The sequence below is a fragment of the Prunus mume genome, linkage group LG5 (genome assembly GCF_029339155.1).
Source record: "Prunus mume cultivar Tortuosa linkage group LG5, ASM2933915v1, whole genome shotgun sequence".
Taxonomy (NCBI): domain Eukaryota; kingdom Viridiplantae; phylum Streptophyta; class Magnoliopsida; order Rosales; family Rosaceae; genus Prunus; species Prunus mume.
The window spans coordinates 12,704,469-12,723,118 of record NC_142702.1 but is presented as its reverse complement, the minus strand read 5'-3'; the positions used below and the strand labels follow the sequence as shown (position 1 = coordinate 12,723,118).

At 41.2% G+C, this 18,650-nt stretch overlaps 1 protein-coding gene across 1 annotated transcript; it reads left to right on the top strand.

The window, feature by feature from the left end:
• The first annotated feature begins 9,734 nt into the window (after positions 1-9,734).
• On the top strand, positions 9,735-12,600 carry LOC148916963 (small ribosomal subunit protein uS14m-like). The gene is made up of 2 exons (XM_089053669.1): positions 9,735-10,160; positions 12,201-12,600. The coding sequence occupies exon 1, from the start codon at positions 9,838-9,840 to the stop codon at positions 10,147-10,149; it is 312 nt and encodes a 103-aa protein (XP_088909795.1). The 5' UTR covers positions 9,735-9,837; the 3' UTR covers positions 10,150-10,160; positions 12,201-12,600.
• Positions 12,601-18,650: the final 6,050 nt, after the last annotated feature.

Sequence of the window (18,650 nt, the reverse complement as noted above, 5' to 3'; positions counted from 1 at the left end):
TCAGGGGGAGCATTATATGTGCGCGGTACTCTTTTCCCTTCGATTGGTTTGTCTCACTGGGTTTTTCCTAGCAAGGTTTTAATGAGGCAGCATAAGTGCCTCAAACACCATATCAATGATCCATAAGAATATTTCATTCGTTTTCCCTTCACTTATGTTTTGTCCCACTGGGCTTTTCGAGCAAGGTTTTTAATGAGGCAACCATGTCATTGTATGATGGACATCCAAGGGGGAGTGTTGTAAATGCATGAGTTGGTGGATGACCACTATACCTCTTAGCATTCACCCTTTCTAATTCTATGTAACATATGCCTTAAATATTTGTAGTTAATACTTGTAACTTATTTATATGTTATAAATGTAGTACTTAATCTCCTATCTTATAAGCCTATAAATATGTGGCTCTACCACATATGAAAGGATGAGATATACAAGTTAATTGACACAAATTCTATTGTCTTTCTCTACTTTCCAATTCTCTCTACAATTTTCCCTTAATTTTATATAAAAAAATAAAAAATAATACATGATAAAATAAAAAAAATCTTTCCCTGTACGACCTCCTCCCCTCCCACCCTATAGTACAACCACCCCAACCCGACCCACCCTACAGCCCTATCGCCCTACCAACACCCACACCCCAACTTCCCTTCTCCCTCATCCCTCTCGGATGCTCTAACCTTCAATTTCAATTTCTTAAAGTTGGTGCTGGAGCCCATTAACCTTCAATCTTCCGCTCTAAATTTCATCACCATAGGAGATTATGGGGAGTGTGGCTAAACCAACAAGCTCCTAAATGCAAACTCCACTACAAAAATCAAGTTAACACAAACCATAACCACAAACCCAATTAGCAGAACCCACAAGTCACCTACCATTTGTCTCTCCCTCCTTCCCCTTCGGCCTTTCTCTCTCTCTCTCTCTCTCTCTCTCTCTCTCTCTCTCTCTCTCTCTCTCTCTCTCTCTCTCTCTCTCTCATCTTTATCTATCTCTATTCCCAGTGGAGACCAACCTCCAACACCAGGGCTGGGAGTGATAGAGATCGCTCGATTGCCCATGGTCCATCCCATCCTCTCGTTTCCTTCGACCACCTCCGCCATCTGATCCGAAACCAATTTTCCCTGGTTCACAACCTCTGCAAGCTGCAATGTTTTTTGTTTAGGTTTTTCACAAATTAAATTTGTAGAAATCAAAAGGAAATAAAAAAAGTCAAGATCAAAACCCTAAAGCCTAAGAGGACATGAAGAGCGAAAAGGCTTGAAAATGAGAGCTTGTTGCGAACAAGATCGTAGGTGGCAATGTGAGGGACGTCGAGAAGGTTCTGGCTTTCTATTTTCCTTTTTGATGATCATTATTGTCTGAGGGGAACAAAATCTTCGTCAGGAAAACTGACGAGGAATGAGCGATGTGAGAGAAGGAGGTGAGGGGAGGTGCATTGGGAAGAGGAGAGGGAGAAAGTGTTTTTCTAAAACATCCACCCTCAAGCCCAACACCACGATACAGCCACTTTCATCCCACCTGAGATCCACCCCTAGCCCCACTTGTGACCCATCCAGGTCATCTATTTCCCTGCAAATTCAAAATTTGAAAAAGGAGAAAAAAAAAAGGGAGTTTCACTAAAACACCCAAAATGGGGGTTGAAATTATAAAAAAAACCCAAGCACTATTTAAACATATAAACACACCCAAAACCCATCATTACACACACTCAAAACCCTTTTATAAACACACCCAAAAAGTTGACTTTGGGGTTGATTTTGGGTGTGTTTCTATGTTTAAATAGTGCTTGGGTTTTTTTATAAATACATGTCTAGGATTGGGTTTATTTATAAATTTGTAAAAAAAAAAATCGAACACTTTGCATTTGAGGGTAGGATTGTGGGTTCTACGAGTATGGGGGTAGGTTGCAGGCTATGTTGGGCTCTAGGTTCTGAGGGGTGAGAGGAGGAGGAGGGGGTCTTATGGGTGGTCATGGGGAAAAAGAAGGTTTTTTGGTGTCTTGAGAAGGATTGGCTAGGGTCCTAGGTTCCAAAGGAGAGAGAGAGAGAGAGAGAGTGAGTGAGCAATGGAGTTCTAGATTCGATGGGAAAGAGAGAGAGAGAGAGAGGGTTTTTTATTTTTATTTTCTAAGTTTAATTAATTAAATAATTTATGTGGACCACGTGGTATCATATGAGTGGGTTTACATGGCACATTTGTTGCCACATCAACAGTTAATAGACTTGGTAATAGAAAGACTGATGGCATGACATGACCCGCCCCGAATTTCTAGAAACCTAGGACGAATCCTGTGGAATGGCCGACATCATACCGATGTCGGCCCCACTCACTAAAAATGTAGCCTCCTTTTTCAAAAGGAGTAAGGGCACAAGACTTTCTCGAAAATTCGGCAAGGTCTCCCCTGTCAATTGAACATTTTCCAAAATTTCCATCTGCATAAAATACATTTGATATAACCCAACCGGCAGCACTGTTCTTAAGTCAATTTAATGCATTAAATAATGCATATAACAAACTCAAATTTAATGATGAACGCCTACTGTAATCAACATAAAATAACTTCCCTAATTATCTAACGTACGAGGTTTTAACCTCTTATCATAATCGCATCTCGTTTTCTCCCAAATTTCAGGACCAACGACGAGGTCCGAACCAATCTCAATAAAACAATATGAGCAAAGTTTAGCCCGCAGCTGCACCTAGGCGCTATTAGGGATGACAAAAATCCCCGCAGGGGCAGGTCCCCGTCGAGTCCTCGACCCTAACGGGAGATTTCGGGGCCAAACGGGTATCGGGTACGGAGATTCCCGAACTTGAAAAATCCCCTACGGGTATGGGGAGGGGATGGTATTGGCCTCCCCATCCCCGTACCCGACCCGAAAATATATATGTTTATATTTAAATAAATAAATATATAATTATAATATTTTTGTTTAATCCTAAGTTAACATCCCTCTCCTAATTTTTCCTAATCTTCTTTGGAATTTCATATTGATGTAATTTTGAATAGTTGAGTTGAACTTTATAAGTTAATTTGGATGCGTTGAATGATAATTTAATATGAAACTTAATGTTAAAATGTATTATAAATATTTTTTATGCAAAAAAAATCGGGGATTCGGGGCGGATATGGGTAGTAGTCCCCCGATGAGAACGGGGATGGGGATTCCCGAAACCTATTAAACGAGGATGGGTTCGGGACGGGGTGGGGATGGAGAGCGAGGACGGGGTGGTATTGTCATACCCGGCCCTACTGACCGATTGCCATCCCTAGGCGCTATCCTAGGCTGCCTACGTACCCTCACTGAAGGATCAAGCCACACGTAGTTCTTTCTAAAACCCTTTTACTTTAAATCACAATTCACCAATCATAATCTCACATAACTCCTCATACGCCGGATCTACCAACGCCACGTATGGGGTCTGTCAACACGCTAACTACTCCTACGACACGTGCAACCTCAACATAATATCACATCTCACCATACGTCGGATATACCAATGCCACGTATGTGGTCTGTCAACACGCCGGCTACTCCTACGACACGTGCGACCTCAACACAATATCACAATCTCCCCATACGCCGGATATACCAACGCCACGTATGGGGTCTGTCAACACGCTGGCTACTCCTACGACACGTGCGACCTCAACACAATATCACAATCTCCCCATACGCTGGATATACCAACGCCACGTATGGGGTCTATCAACACGTCGGTTACTCCTACGACACGTGCGACCTCAACACAATATCACATCTCCCCATACGCCGGATATACCAACGCCACGTATGGAGTCTGTTAACACGCCGGCTACTCCTACGACATGTGCGCCCTCAACACAATATCACAATCTCCCCATACGCCGGATATACCAACGCCATGTATAGAGTCTGTCAACACGCCGGCTACTCCTACGACACAGTAAAATCAAACATCTTTATAATATATAAATACATTAATTCCCAATATAGCATTTGATAATCCCCCACTTTAAAATCATAAACTAATATCCTAATCCCACATAATCAACATACTCAACTAACGATCAAGACCTGTCCTTAGGGTCATTATAATCCTCCTAGGAAGGTAAAACTACCTCAGAAGACTCTCGGTCAACTAATGGTCAAACTACCCAAACTTGGTCAAATAGGCCCATGACCTCCAAATTCCGATCCGAAAGTTCCTATAGGTTCTACAAGGCTTAGGACACACGTCCTGCAAGTTTGGTCCAGATCGGACTGTCAGATCGCTCACAATCGCACGATCGCACGGTTACTATAACCCTAACCCGAGGGTTGGCATTTTCAGAGTATCCGGGACTCCATTTTACGATCCGTCGAATCCTACATGATCCTAAGGATGTCCAGATTAACCTATAATAAACTCAAGACCATCCAACGGTCCAAACCTAGCGAACCCGGATAACGCGTAATAGGCGATATCCATTCGAGACTTAAACAGTATTCAAATTGCAATCCGAGCACCCTTACGCACTCGTGAGGACCCAGAGATCACATGAAGACCCAAAGCCCTTTTTTTACAGTGCCCATGCACCGCCACACGGGCCGGCAGCGCATGGGTGTCCAAAGCGATAACCCATTGCCAGAAAAACCCAAAATTACGGCTCAAGACTCCTACCCTAGGTGTAACACCCTATTTGGAGTCACTTTTGTTCTTGGGCATACCCCAAAAACTGACCGGAAGTGGCCGGAATCGTTAACTCACAATCGGTCGAACCCTAACTCGAAAATCAGATAATCTAGGCTACAAATTGATGCAATCCTACCCAACCATCAGCTAGATTATGAAGAAAGGATGAATTTCCATACCTTGATCACCAAAATTGGCGGCCGGAGGAAAGAGATCGAACTATTGGAATTTTCCTCTCGAAACCGGTAGGTTTTCGCAAAATCTGCGGTGTCGCTGCCGTCTAGCATCGAGAATAGGTGAGGATGGATGGCGGAGACGGCGATCATTTTGGGACCGGTCCGGCCCAAACATGGCTGGACATGGCGGTGGCAGCGGCGGAACGCGTGGTTACTACAGTCGGGGAGGGGGGTGTTGTTTGGTCGAGGACCCTTAGAATGTTGCTAAGGGCCTTGTATTTGTATGAGAAGTTGGAGCTTACAAATGGAGAAGTCTAAACTAAGAAGGATTTGCATCTACTTCTTCACTTTCTCGGTTATGGGCCCCTTGGTCGGCTGCCTTCAAGTTGTTTACTCTTTTTTGCTTTAGTGGCTATCAATCAGCGAGTTCCCCAAGAAAATGGACACGCATTTCTAATGCTCGGCCCTTATGCTCGATCCCTAATGACCTGGGTTGTCACATCCCGGGATCGGCTCCCCCGTAGCACAATAATGTTCGCTTTGGGCCCTTTCTCTCTACCCTCACGGTTTTGTTTTTGGGAACTCACGAGCAACCTCCCAATGGGTCACCCATCCTAAGATTGCTCTAGCCCCAACTCGCTTAACTTCAGAGTTCCTATAACTCCAAAGCTAGTGAGCTCCGAAAAGGCCTCGTGCTAGATGAAGGCGAGCAAGTACATATAAGACACATCACCCCCTTTCTAATGGTCAATGTGGGATGTTACAATTCACCCCCCTTAGGGCCCCAACGTCCTCGTTGGCACACTCGCACCACATGGCAGAGTGGCTCTGATACCAAATTGTCACATCTCGGGATTGGCTCCGTCGTAGCACGATATTGTCCGCTTTGGGCCCCCCTCTCTGCCCTCAGGATTTTATTTTTGGGAACTCACGAGCAACTTCCTAGTGGGTCACCCATCCGAGATTACTCTAGCCCCAGCTTAACCGGTCTTGTGAGGACCGCCCAATTTCCGGAACCCGAGATTTAACCTGCGGAGACCCGGCATCACACCCACGCCGGGTTTACTCCTTAAAACTATGTCCTCTTTTACAGAGAGGATTTAGGGCACGAGACTTTCTGCCAAAATTTGCAGAGTCTCCCCTGTAAATTGAACATTCCCCAAAATTTCTACCTGCATAAAACTCATTTTATAATCCAACCAGCAGCACGCACAATATACTCTCATGCAATTTACATAAATGGCCTCCGGCCTTCAAATGATTCTAGCAGAACTGCCCACACTGTTTTTAAAATAACTTAATGCATTAAACATGCATATATCCAATTCAAAATCTATCCATACACACCTTCACTCACTCAGTCCACCGGACAAGCCTCAATTCAACCAAGTTTCGGGACCAACCGCGGGGTCCGCATCATACTCGATAAAACCACCTAAGTGGTGTCTAGGTCGTGGCTGCACCTAGGCGCTATCCCAGGCTGCCTACGTACCCTACTAAGGGATCAAGCCACACGTAGCTCTTTCCTATCAATCCTGGCTCCTGATATCAATTAAACCATTACATCCATATAAATTCATACATTCTCGGGTTTATCCATCACAACACACACTAAACATAATCACATAGCTCCCACTCATACGTCGGGACGCACCCGGCCACGTATGGGGTCTGTCAACACGCCGGCTAATCCAAAGACGCGTGCGACCTCACACCTGGGCCTGGCTACATTCTCACCAGCCCTCATACCATCATATCTCCCACTCATACGTCGGGACGCACCCGGCCACGTACGGGGTCTATCAACACGCCGGCTAATCCAAAGACGCGTGCGACCTCACACCTGGGCCGCTACATTCTCACCAGCCCTCATACCATCATATCTCCCACTCATACGTCGGGACGCACCCGCCACGTCACGGGTCTGTCAACACGCAGCTAATCCAAAGCGCGTGCGACCTCACCGGGCACGGCTACATTCTCACCAGCCCTCATACCATCATATCTCTCACTCATACGTCGGGACGCACCCGCCACGTGACGGGTCCGCCAACACGCCGCTAATCCAAAGCGCGTGCGACCTCACACCGCCTCGGCTACATTCTCACCACCCTCATACCATCATATCTCCCACTCATACGCCGGGACGCACCCGCCACGCACGGGTCTGTCAACACGCCGGCTAATCCAAAGACGCGTGCGACCTCACCGGGCCTGGCTACATTCTCACCACCCTCATACCATCATATCTCCCACTCATACGCCGGGACGCACCCGCCACGCACGGGTCCGCCAACACGCCGGCTAATCCAAAGACGCGTGCGACCTCACACTGGGCCTGGCTACATTCTCACCAGCCCTCATACCATCATATCTCCCACTCATACGTCGGGACGCACCCGGCCACATACGGTCTGTCAACACGCCGGCTAATCCAAAGACGCGCGTGCGACCTCACACCGGGCTGGCTACATTCTCACCACCATCTTCACTGTCACTTGGGCCTGAGCATAATCACAATATGAGGGGTACGTGGGGTAGTGCGTATAGCACTGTAAACTAATATTCAATCTCCTTATATATCATTATACCTCCACACAATTAATTAAATATATCATACAATAACATCAACCAATAAAACATTCCATAAACTCCCACCATTTAAATTCACCAATTTATATCCTAAACCCATAATATCCATTTTACTCAACAACGCTCAAGACCTGTCACTAAGGTCATTCTAACCCTCAAATAAAGGTAAGACTATCTCGGAAGTCTCACGGTCAACCTAGGGTCAAACGGGCCTGCGGGGCCCACAACCTCCAAATTCCGATCCGAAAGTTCCTAGAGGTTCTACAGGCTCTAGGACACATGTCCTGCAAGTTTGGTCCAGATCGGACGGTCGGATCGCTCACGATCACGCGATCGGACGGTTACTAAAACCCTAACCCTAGGGTTGGCATTTCTGGAGTATCCGGGACTCCGTTTTACGATCCGTCGAATACTATACGATCCTGGTAATACCTAGATCAACACATTATAACTTCAGGACCATCCAACGGTCCAAACCTAGCGAACCCGGAAAATACGCGATATGCGATATCCGTTCGGGACTCTAACGATATCCAAATTGAGATCCGAGCACACCTACGCGCTCATGACAACCTGAGGATCCCATTGGGACAAAAATGCCCCTCAGCTACAGTGCCCACGCGCCGCCACCCGCGCCGGCAGCGCGTGGGTGTCCAAAGCGATATCGCATCGCCGGAAAAACCAAGAATCACGGCTCAAGACTCCTACCCTAGGTAAAACACCTAATTTGGAGTCACTTTTGTTCTTGGACGTACCCCAAAATCTGACCGGAAGTGGCCGGAATCTCTCCTCGAAATCCGGCCGAACCCTAACTCGAGAATCAGATAATCTAGGCTCAAAATTAACGAAATCCTACCCATCCATCAGCTAGATCATGAGGAAAGGATAGATTTCCATACCTTGATCGCCAAAAATGGCGGCCGGACGACGGAGAACGAGGCCGGTGAATTTTCTGTCAAAACCGGAGCTTTTCTCCTCGCTTTCCGGCGAAATCACGGGGCAACGGGACTGGCCGGGGTAGGAAGAGGGCGCGGCAGTCATTTTGGTACCGCCCGTCGACTTTGGTGGTGGATGAGCGAACGGCCGCCAAAGCGTGGTCGGCCACGGTGGCTGTCGCGAAAACCGAGGAGAGAGGGAGAGACGCGCGGGAGAGAGAGAGTGTGAGAGTCGGGGGCAATTCCGTCTTTTAACCAAAAATCCATTTCAAAATATTTACGATTATGCCACTGAGCTTCATTTGATCATATCTCTCTCGTTACAACTCCGATTCGAGCCCACTACGTGTCTACGGACTCATCTCACCGTGCTCTATGCAACGGTACAACCGGAATTCTCAAATTCCTTCCGGGTAAGAAAATAACTAAAATACCCCTATCCCACGAGTAATTTCTCAATTCCACTTAAATAAATTAAAACATGGGATAAATTTGGAGTCGGGGTGTTACACTTGCAGCATTATGGTTGGCCTCGAATTAATGCTCCTCGTTATAGGGCGAAAAGCCTTCGCTTTTCCAAAAATCCCGTTCCTCCGCTTTTCTAAAGAGAGCAAGAGAGCGATAGGGTTCTGGGTTCGATGGGAGAGAGAGAAAGGGATTTGAATTTGAATTTGAATTTGAATTTTTAGGTTTATTTATTTAATTAATTGATTTAATAATATATGTGGACCTAGTGGTACATTTGTTGCCATGTCACTAGTTAACAAACTTGGTAACTTTGTGTATCAAACTCTAAAAGTCAGTAAATTTTACTGTAGTAAAGCAAAAATTACCAAAAAATTAGTTTTTGCCAACAAAAAATTCATAATAAGCCGTGACTTGTCCTTAGGGGTGGGCATCAATCCGGTCGAACCGATTAAACCGGCTGAACCAAACCATAATTACCAGTTTGGTTTGGTTTTGATCAAGAAAAAGTCAAACGATTTAAAAATCAAATTGGACCGTGTGTGGTTTGATTTGGTTTGGTTTTGAACTTTTGTAAACCGGCTTAAACAAAATGGACTGTTTATGTGTATATTTATATTTCAGTAAATTTATATTTTATTTTACATATGTAATACTCTAATTATTAATAACTATATATGAATATTTGAATTGAGCTATATTAGTTAATGAAATATGAAATATTATGACATTTTGAGTTTTAGAATGGTTTTGTGCTCTAAAAAATAATTTATGTATGAAGCAAATTATAAATTTGTTTGTTATAATTGGGCTAACAATGTTGAAAAAATGCAAAAAGAAAGAGAATTGGGCTTAGGTTCAAACCGGCCAAACCAAACCAAACTATAATATTGTAATTGATTCGGTTGTAATTTTGAGGTGAAACCGATCCAATCTAGACCACCCCTCCTTGTCCCCAAGCTTAAAACCCTACCAAAATCTGAGTTTGCTAGCATTCGACCCAAAAGGAAGACATGTCAGTTTCTGAGGAAAATGCCAATATCAGAGACCACCATCGCCGGTTGCTGGCGGCGAAATACGAGCTGAGACGAAATCTGTACAAGGCCCTCTGCAAGGACCCAAGCCTTCCCAGCGACCTGCGCGAGGAGAACCGCTTCAAGCTCTCCAAGCTGCCCCGAAACAGCTCCTTCACGCGCGTCAGGAACCGCTGCATCTTCTCCGGCCGCGCACGCGCCGTCTACGAGACCTTCCGTATGTCCCGTATCGTCTTTCGTACTCTGGCCTCTAAAGGCATGCTCAATGGCATTAAGAAAGCGTCTTGGTAGCCACCGAACCGGTGCATTTTCTAAGTTCTTCCTCTCCATTGCTTTTATCTTTTTTTGTTTGCAATTTTTGTGTTTCCCGAAATGGGTTTTTAAGAGATTGAAATGGCGTTTAGTCGGAGCTTCATGTCAGTTGAATTTCATGTTTGTTTTGTTGCTATTTTTTCGATTTATTTATCTGCCATTTTTTGGTTTCCTGAAATGCCTTTCATATGAAATCGAGACGCAAGTGCTGAGGACATGACGAAAGTGTTTAATTGGGAAATGAAAATCTTCGTAGCTACTAAAATGCTAAGTTTTAGAGTAGATGAAGTTGTGTTGTTAGAGCTAGAGAGTTTCAATGTGTAACAGGAGCTTGGGCTTCTTGGCTAGTATGACAGTGATGCATCTATACTGAAATTTAGTTTTCTTTGCGAAAATGTGTCTTTAAGTTTATTTTTTCAACATGAATTGGCTGGCCAATTTTATGTGGTTTTGCTCAAATAAAGGTTAAATGCCTTTGCCTGTGAAGTCTAATTCTTGTAAGAGGAAATTGCCAATCATGGTGTCAGTTATCCTGGATTCTAAGGATTTGGACAATTACCCTGTTGGAAAAACGTCGAAAGGTTGTTGACCCAGGCTCAGAAATCGGTCATCTTGGACCATTTGTAGAAACGTTTGTTGGTATCTGAGAAGGAATGAATCGAAACGGAGACTGAACTAATGGTCAATTAACTTTTCAACAACTAAGGAAGAAATTGGATGTGGTAGATACAATTTTGCGGATGGAACTTTTGAAACAATGAAAGGCCCTTCTAGTTCCAAGGGCACTATAATTGGCAGTTCTTATGACATTCTCCAAGAGTAGAAAGGTAAGGAAGAGCAGGGTTTTTAGTACAAGGTCACTGACTCATGGTTTCAGTGCAAGGTCCAGTGTTGACAGGGAAGAATAGCAAACTGGTTGTAAAAAGAAATACAAGGTTGTAGGCCTCGACGACAGCAGGGACTGTAACCCAGTCTTTTCTAGATAAATTTGTTTGGATTATTAGGGGTCTGGCTGATCCACAAAACAAAGTAAGGTTTGTATTTGGTGTTAAATTCAAGAGATATGCCTTGTGCTCAGAGAACACAAAGTTTGGACGAGTTAGTTTGTCAATTCAATGGCACGAGGGTGGATATTTGCAAAATGAATTCCTGGTTTACTAGCAAGAAATCGGTTTTCTTGAATCCTTGTAGGGTTGAGACCACTCAGAGTGCATTTGGCAATAAAGGAGTTCTTTTACCCACCCCTTATTTTGTTACTTTTTTTCTCTGCAGCCAACAATTGCTTACAAAGAAGTCTCTGGAATCAGATATAATGGCTTATAATGCTAGATGTGTCTGAGACTTACTTCTATTGTAGATGATTTTTTTCAAAGTTCAAATCATTTGTTCTTTGGTTGCTCTTCCGCAGGTAAAGTTTAAGTTAGATAAATTTCATTTCTGTAAATTAGGCAGGCAGCAAAGAGATTGAGTCTTAAGTAGTGACTTCACCTTCTCGGTGAAGGTTGCATCAACCGCTCATGTTTACCATGTGGAAAGAGAGGCATGCATGGATACATCTGAGTCTGACTATGTACTAAGATGGGCACGCTATTGTTCAAGAAATAGTGGTAGTTATCAAGTACAAGTTTAGCAATATTGATAAAGTTAGAAGTACAAGCTTATAATGGGCTCTAAGCCCGTGGGGTATTATTTCTGTCTTTTTCCTGTTTTTGTTTGTCCTGTTTAATCTGTATTACAGTTCAGTCAGTTGGTCTATTTTGATCTATTATTTTGCTGCTTTAGCAATTTGGTTTATGTATCTGATCCACTCTTGGCTCTTCTGTTAAATAATTTATTAGTTATCCAGACTAAAAGGATCTCACTGTAAATAAGTTTTTTGCAGTTCACTGTTGGAATTAAAACCATACCTTGTTTTTTCGTTAGTGCTAGTTCGTGCTTTACGTAAGAGTTGATGATTTTACTTACGATATAGGTTTTCCTATGAGCTTAGTTTCTTTCTTCTTTTTTCAATTTTTTTTTTTTTTTTGCAGGTGCCTGATGATACTACAAAAGTTGTTCTATTACAATGCTATACCTTGGTTAATTACAAACCGGTCATTCTCTCCTACTTTGGTTATTGGAGAAAAAGTGTACACTTATTGGTGTTGAATAAAAGTTGTTTACTGCGTTGAAGTATGGAAAACTAGAGTTGCCCGAAAATGATTCGTATGTAAAGCAACATGAGAATGAGTCACCATGCTGGGCTGTTACGAGGTGCCTTGGGCCAAATGAATAAACTATTTAAGGTATAATCTTAAGATGAAGTATACTCATCCCATGAATTTATCATTTATACTATGAGAAGTTTTTTGTTTACAAAAACCTCTAGGATTTTTTTATCAAGGAGACATTATGGCTAATGCTAGACCTACCACGGTTCGGTTCGGTGTATTGAACAGAGCCTCTGTGATCTGATACTTTCCTGCTATTGATTCTCTATCTTTGCGTGCACTATTTTGAGTTACCTAGTAGACTGAATCGGGAAAGTTTGGCATAGGGGAGAGAATGAATGGGCATGGGATTAACTATTTCCCATAATAATTCCCGGTTTTTCAGGTATTGAATTACGAAATTTAATGTCGAATCAACATAATCTTTGATTCCTTCTGTGCTAGTAAACTTAGGGGAAGTCGGGAATTGGAATTATTTAGATACTCATATATTTGTAAATGTAGATAAAGTCAATAATTCAAATAATTCAAATACCTCTTCCCTGTAAATAAACTTGCAATCAGATTGTTTCATTTTAAAAATTTCACTCGTCTACAAGAAGCTACATGGTGACTAGCGGGTTGGCTAGTTGGGGCTTATGTATGGATCTTTAGGCTCCTCTCCTCCCAACATTTTCTGGGATGGTAGTTGAGAGGATTAGAAGAGGTTCTTAAGCCTATACTTGTTTTTAGCTCCCCAATCTTCCAAACGAACAACATAATGTTTAGCTCGCATTATACCCAACAAGGAAAGAAAAGAAATAAAATTACATCATCTTTACCATCTAAACTCGGATATGAAAACTTATGAGCATGATCTTTATTGATTCGATTAGTTGTATGTTATTGTCATGACTTGCACAGTTGTTACGTTATAATCCATTGTTCAGAGACAAATGTAGCCAGTTATAATTGAACAGGTTTACTAAAATGAATTTTCATGAAATGAACAATAATATTATTCTATTTATAATGCCATAAATTTCTTTTTTTTTAATTAAAATAAAAAATTTGTGATGTCACGTTCATTGCCTTATAAAAACGAATAATTTGCAAAAAAAACCACTAGTGCAGTGGCAATGGCTCCCTCATGCAAAGTCCTAGGTTCGAGTCCTAACATTAATGTAGCGTATATGAATTTAGTATATTATTGCTCCTCTTAATAGAACAGGTCCTAACAAACGAATAATTAGGATAGATAATTAAGGATCCCATTTCATCAAACAAAGTAATTCTAATTAATGCGCGTCACTATTTTATTGAAATCATAAAACAACAAACACTTAATTGAATGGTGCATGTTGTTGTTGTACAAAAACATTGTCTAGGATAACAAAGTTTTTAACCAAGCATATAAAACGTTGGACACTAGTAATGTCATACAATTAGTAAAGTTAAATTAGAAGCAGTTATTAGTTAGAAATGTATTGTAACTTAAGTTGAAGAAACTCTCATCTTTAAAATCAAGAGGAATTAAAGTGTTTATGTATTTATGAGATGCTAAGGCGTTTTCATATTCCAAATAACTCGGATCATTGCAAACCCTTATAAATAAAGAAACTCTTAAAACTCAACTCCATCAAAGAATTCTTTGCCTTTCCCCCAAAAAATAAAAACTAACTCGTACCAAAGAGAACTATGGCCGCACCAAATATGCACCCAATGTTGGTCATTTTGCTTTTGGCGAGCACATCAAGAATGATTTTCACAACTTTCGCAATTCCAACTTTCGAGATGCCTAATTCGAAAATCTTGGATGATTGTAAAAAACATATCTCCATTAACTGCGCTCGAGAAGTTGGTGAAAGTATTTTCGAAGGTGGGACTGTAACAGATGATTGTTGCCATAAGCTTGTGTCTATAGGAAAATATTGTCATGCTTTATTCTTCAACTCTGCTATTCAGTCTATACCCAATGTTGATAAATCTAGAGCTTTGGCAAAGAGTACACAAGTTTGGAATCGATGTGTTGGAATTGCACTGTCCCCTGCATCTTCTATCACAATTCCAAACTCAAAGGCTTCAAAATCGATAATAGTGGATGAATGTAAAAAACATATCTCCACCAAGTGCGCTCGTGAGGTTGGTGGAAGTATTTTCGAAAGTGGGAGTGTTACATATGGTTGTTGCTATGAGCTTGTGTCTGCTGGCAAAACATGCCATGATCTATTCTTTAACTTTGTTCTTGCCTCCAAACCCATTATCGATAAATCTAGAGCTTTAGTAGAGAGTACACAAGTTTGGGACCAATGTGTTGAAATTACAATTTCCCCCACACCTTCTATCGCAATTCCAACCCCAAAGGCATTAAATTCGGAGACCTTGGTTGAATGCAAACATATATCCATTAATTGCGCTTGGGAAGTTGGCGGAAGTATTTTTGAAGGTGGGATGGTAACAGGTGATTGTTGCGATGATCTTCTATTTGAAGGAAAAAACATGTCGTGATATATTCTTCAATGCGACTCTTTTGTTAAAACTTGATGTCGACAATCCTAGAGCTTTAGCAAAGAGTACACAAGTTTGAAACTGATGTGTTCAAATTACAGTTTCACCTACATCTTCTATTTTAGAACTGGAGAACTAAATTAATCAGAAATTATGTATGAGATATATGCTATGTTGAATTAACACTTTTATTTGATTTATGTTTATTCCAAATAAAACAAAGTGACTTCAAGATGTTGTTTCTTTACGAGCTCAATTTTGTTGGTTAATTAAGGTTCTTCAACAATTGAAAGACAAAATAGTACTATTTTTCACACCAACCAATGACTCCATTCCATTCTTTGTGAGGTTAATATTATTGAAACTTTTTTTTTCCGCAAAATAAGTTTACTCATGTATCTTTTTTTTATTTTTTTATTGTGGGGGATAAACGTTTATGGTCGTCGTTTTGTTCGCATCATTAGCATTTCTTCGCCTCATCTTACTTATTTGCACATTGTAGATCAAAAACACTCAATCAGTCCAATCGACACAGAAAGAATGCTCAAATATATTTATTCATGTATGCTAAATAATCGTAGTCATGTAATTAATTTTCACAATACTATCACAATTTGTTTTACCTAAAATTCTGTAGCTACTTTCTGCAAAGCTCCTTGTAGCCCAATTAGGCAAAAGTCAAATATGTCAAGTGGGATTGACATGGTATGTACATGAATTGTATTCTTTTAAGGCTTATTTACTGCAGTGCTCCCTGAAACAATGATCAAATCTCACTTTATCCCCTGAAAGTTAAGTGACCCAAAACTACACCCTTCACCTATATTTTGCCTCTCACTTTACCTATTGGTGTCAAGTCCATCAAAAATTATGTTAAAAATGCTGATGTGGCACAAGTGACACGTAAGTGCCTCGTGTGAAAAAATCAATAAAATATTTTCTTTTTTAAAAAATAGAAAATTACTTCTCTCTCACCCTCTTTCTTGCTCTGTACTCGACGACCACCTCCCTCCCACACCAACCACTTGGGGTAGGCATTGCTGACCTACCTCCTCCCCTGCGTCCCTCTAACCAACTTTGCCTCCTTCCCCTACCATCCACTTTGGGTAGGCATCAATACCGTACCTCCTCCTCTCCCACCCTCTAACAAGCTTCACTGCCCCTCCCCTACCAACCACTTGGGTCGAGGTAGAGAACACGCCCTTGAGAACTCTTTCCCAACGGAGATCCACTCGTTGTGCACACACTGGGCTTAGCCTCAGTTCTCGCCACATCCAACGGCACCGAAACCTAACCCAACAGCCTCATGACGACCTAGGTGATGCCCCCGCTAGAGCCAGGGGCACCGAAACTCAAGCCAACAACCTCCCATAGTTGACGCCACATGTGCTTTCTCTGCGACCGGTGTATATCAGGATTTTGAGGTAGAGCTTGGGAGAATTGGAAGTTGGACCCGACCCAATCTAGATCAAACTAAGGTGGAACGTGGTAGCCTAGCTTTTTGAGTGGTCGTTGGAGATGTTGGCGCTTGAACAAGCTCTCAATAGCCAAAAATTCCCTTTGCCTTTCATTCTTATTGAAACTAGAGTGAGTTTCGGTTCAAGAGGCACTCTTTTGAGCTTGCACTTTTGTTGAGATGAATACCATTGGAGATTTTTTAAATAAAATTTTGAGATGGGCACCATTGAATTTCTTGGGTTGTGCAGAGGAAAATGGTTCATGCTCCTGCTACTACCTTATGAAACAAAATGGGCTACTTTGGGTAACTTTAACTTTTAGAGGATATAGTGAGATTTGATCATAGTTTCAGGGGGCATTTCAGTAAATAAGCCTTCTTTTAACCATTAAGGTACATACATCAGCTAGGAAACCACAGATGCATAAGCAATTTATTTTCAGTGGAAAAGCTCAACATGTTAACCTTTCTGGTGGGTTTCTAACATAACATTCTAACTCTTCAATATAGTGATTTCCGGTGCCGATGAATGAATTTAAATTTGGGACATCTTCCACTATTAAGAGAAATACCACTAAACTAAAGGCTAGTTAAGAGGTAGCTCCAATGAAATATGCCTTTCAAATTAGGACACTACTTCCTTCCTTATCTGGAAGCACTCGCAGAACCAAGTTTAAAGCTACCATGGGCTCTAGCCTAGGTAGTCTTTTTTGAAAATTAAAATATAATTTGCTTGCTCAATTAAGGAATAATCCCTTAGTGAACATTCATGACTTTAACTCTCTATCATTTCCCATTGTTTTTTTAATTTGTTTTCGTCAATATTCATTTTAATGACGCCCTTTTCAATTAGGTAGTCTAAAGGGTGGGTGCGGTGCGGTTCACTATTTTGTGAGGGAGATTATAGCAGTTTCTTTTATTGTCTACATCGAAAAATAATTTGCCGAGAATATAGATTCATACACAATAACAAAAGATTTCAATTCTCTCAAGGATCATAGGGCACAACTTGAATATGTACAATTTCAATTTTTTGTTGAGTGTGTGAGTTTAGTATATTATCTCCCCTCTCAATAAAAAAAAAAAAAAAGGTCCTAACAAATGAATAATCAGGATAGATAATTAAGGATCCCATTTTATCACACAAAGTAATTCTAATTAATTCGCTTCACTATTTCATTGAAATCATAAAACAAAAAACACTTAATTAAACAGTGTATGTTGTTGTTGTACAAAAACATTGTCTAGGACAACAAAGTTTTTAACCAAGCATATAAAACGTTAGACACTAGTAATGTCATACAATTCATAAATTTAAATTATAAGCGGTATTAAGTTGAAGAAACTCTCGTCTTTAAAATCAAGAGGAATTAAAGTGTTTATGTATTTATGAGATATTAAGGCATTTTCATATTCCAAATAACTTGGATCATTGCAAACCCTTATCAATAAAGAAACTCTTAAAACTCAACTCCATCAAAGAATTCTTTACCTTTCCCCAAAAAAATAAAAACTAGCTCGTACCAAAAATCTCTATGGCGGCACTAAATATGTACCCAATGTTAGTCATTTTGCTTTTGGCGAGCACATCAAGAATGATTTTCACAACTTTCGCAATTCCAAGACGTCTAATTCGAAAATCTTGGATGAATGTAAAAAACATATCTCAATTAACTGTGCTTGGGAAGTTGGTGAAAGTATTTTCAAAGGTGGGACTATAACAGATGATTGTTGCCATAAGCTTGTGTCTGTAGGCAAAAATTGTCATGCTTTATTCTTCAACTCTGCTCTTGAGTCTATACCCAATGTCGATAAATCTAGAGCTTTGGCAAAGAGTACACTAGTTTGGAATTGTTGTGTTGGAATTGCATTGTCCCCCGCATCTTCTATCACAATTCCAAACTCAAAGTCTTCAAAATCGAAAATAGTGGATGAATGTAAAAAACATATCTCCACCAAGTGCGCTCGGGAGGTTGGTGGAAGTATTTTCGAAAGTGGGAGTGTTACATATGGTTGTTGCTATGAGATTGTGTCTGCTGGCAAAACTTGCCATGATCTATTCTTTAACTCTGTTCTTGCCTCCAAACTCATTGTCGACAAATCTAGAGCTTTAGTAGAGAGTACACAAGTTTGGGACCAATGTGTTGAAATTACAATTTCTCCCACACCTTCTATCGCAATTCCAACCCCAAAGGCATTAAATTCAGAGACATTAGTTGAATGCAAACATATCTCCATTAATTGCGCTTGGGAAGTTGGCGGAAGTATTTTTGAAGGTGGGATGGTAACATGTGATTGTTGCGATGATCTTTGAAGGAAAAAACATG

Coding starts and splice junctions, on each gene's coding strand:
- LOC148916963 (XM_089053669.1), top strand. CDS start 9,838: ATGTCAGTTTCTGAGGAAAATGCCAATATCAGAGACCACCATCGCCGG.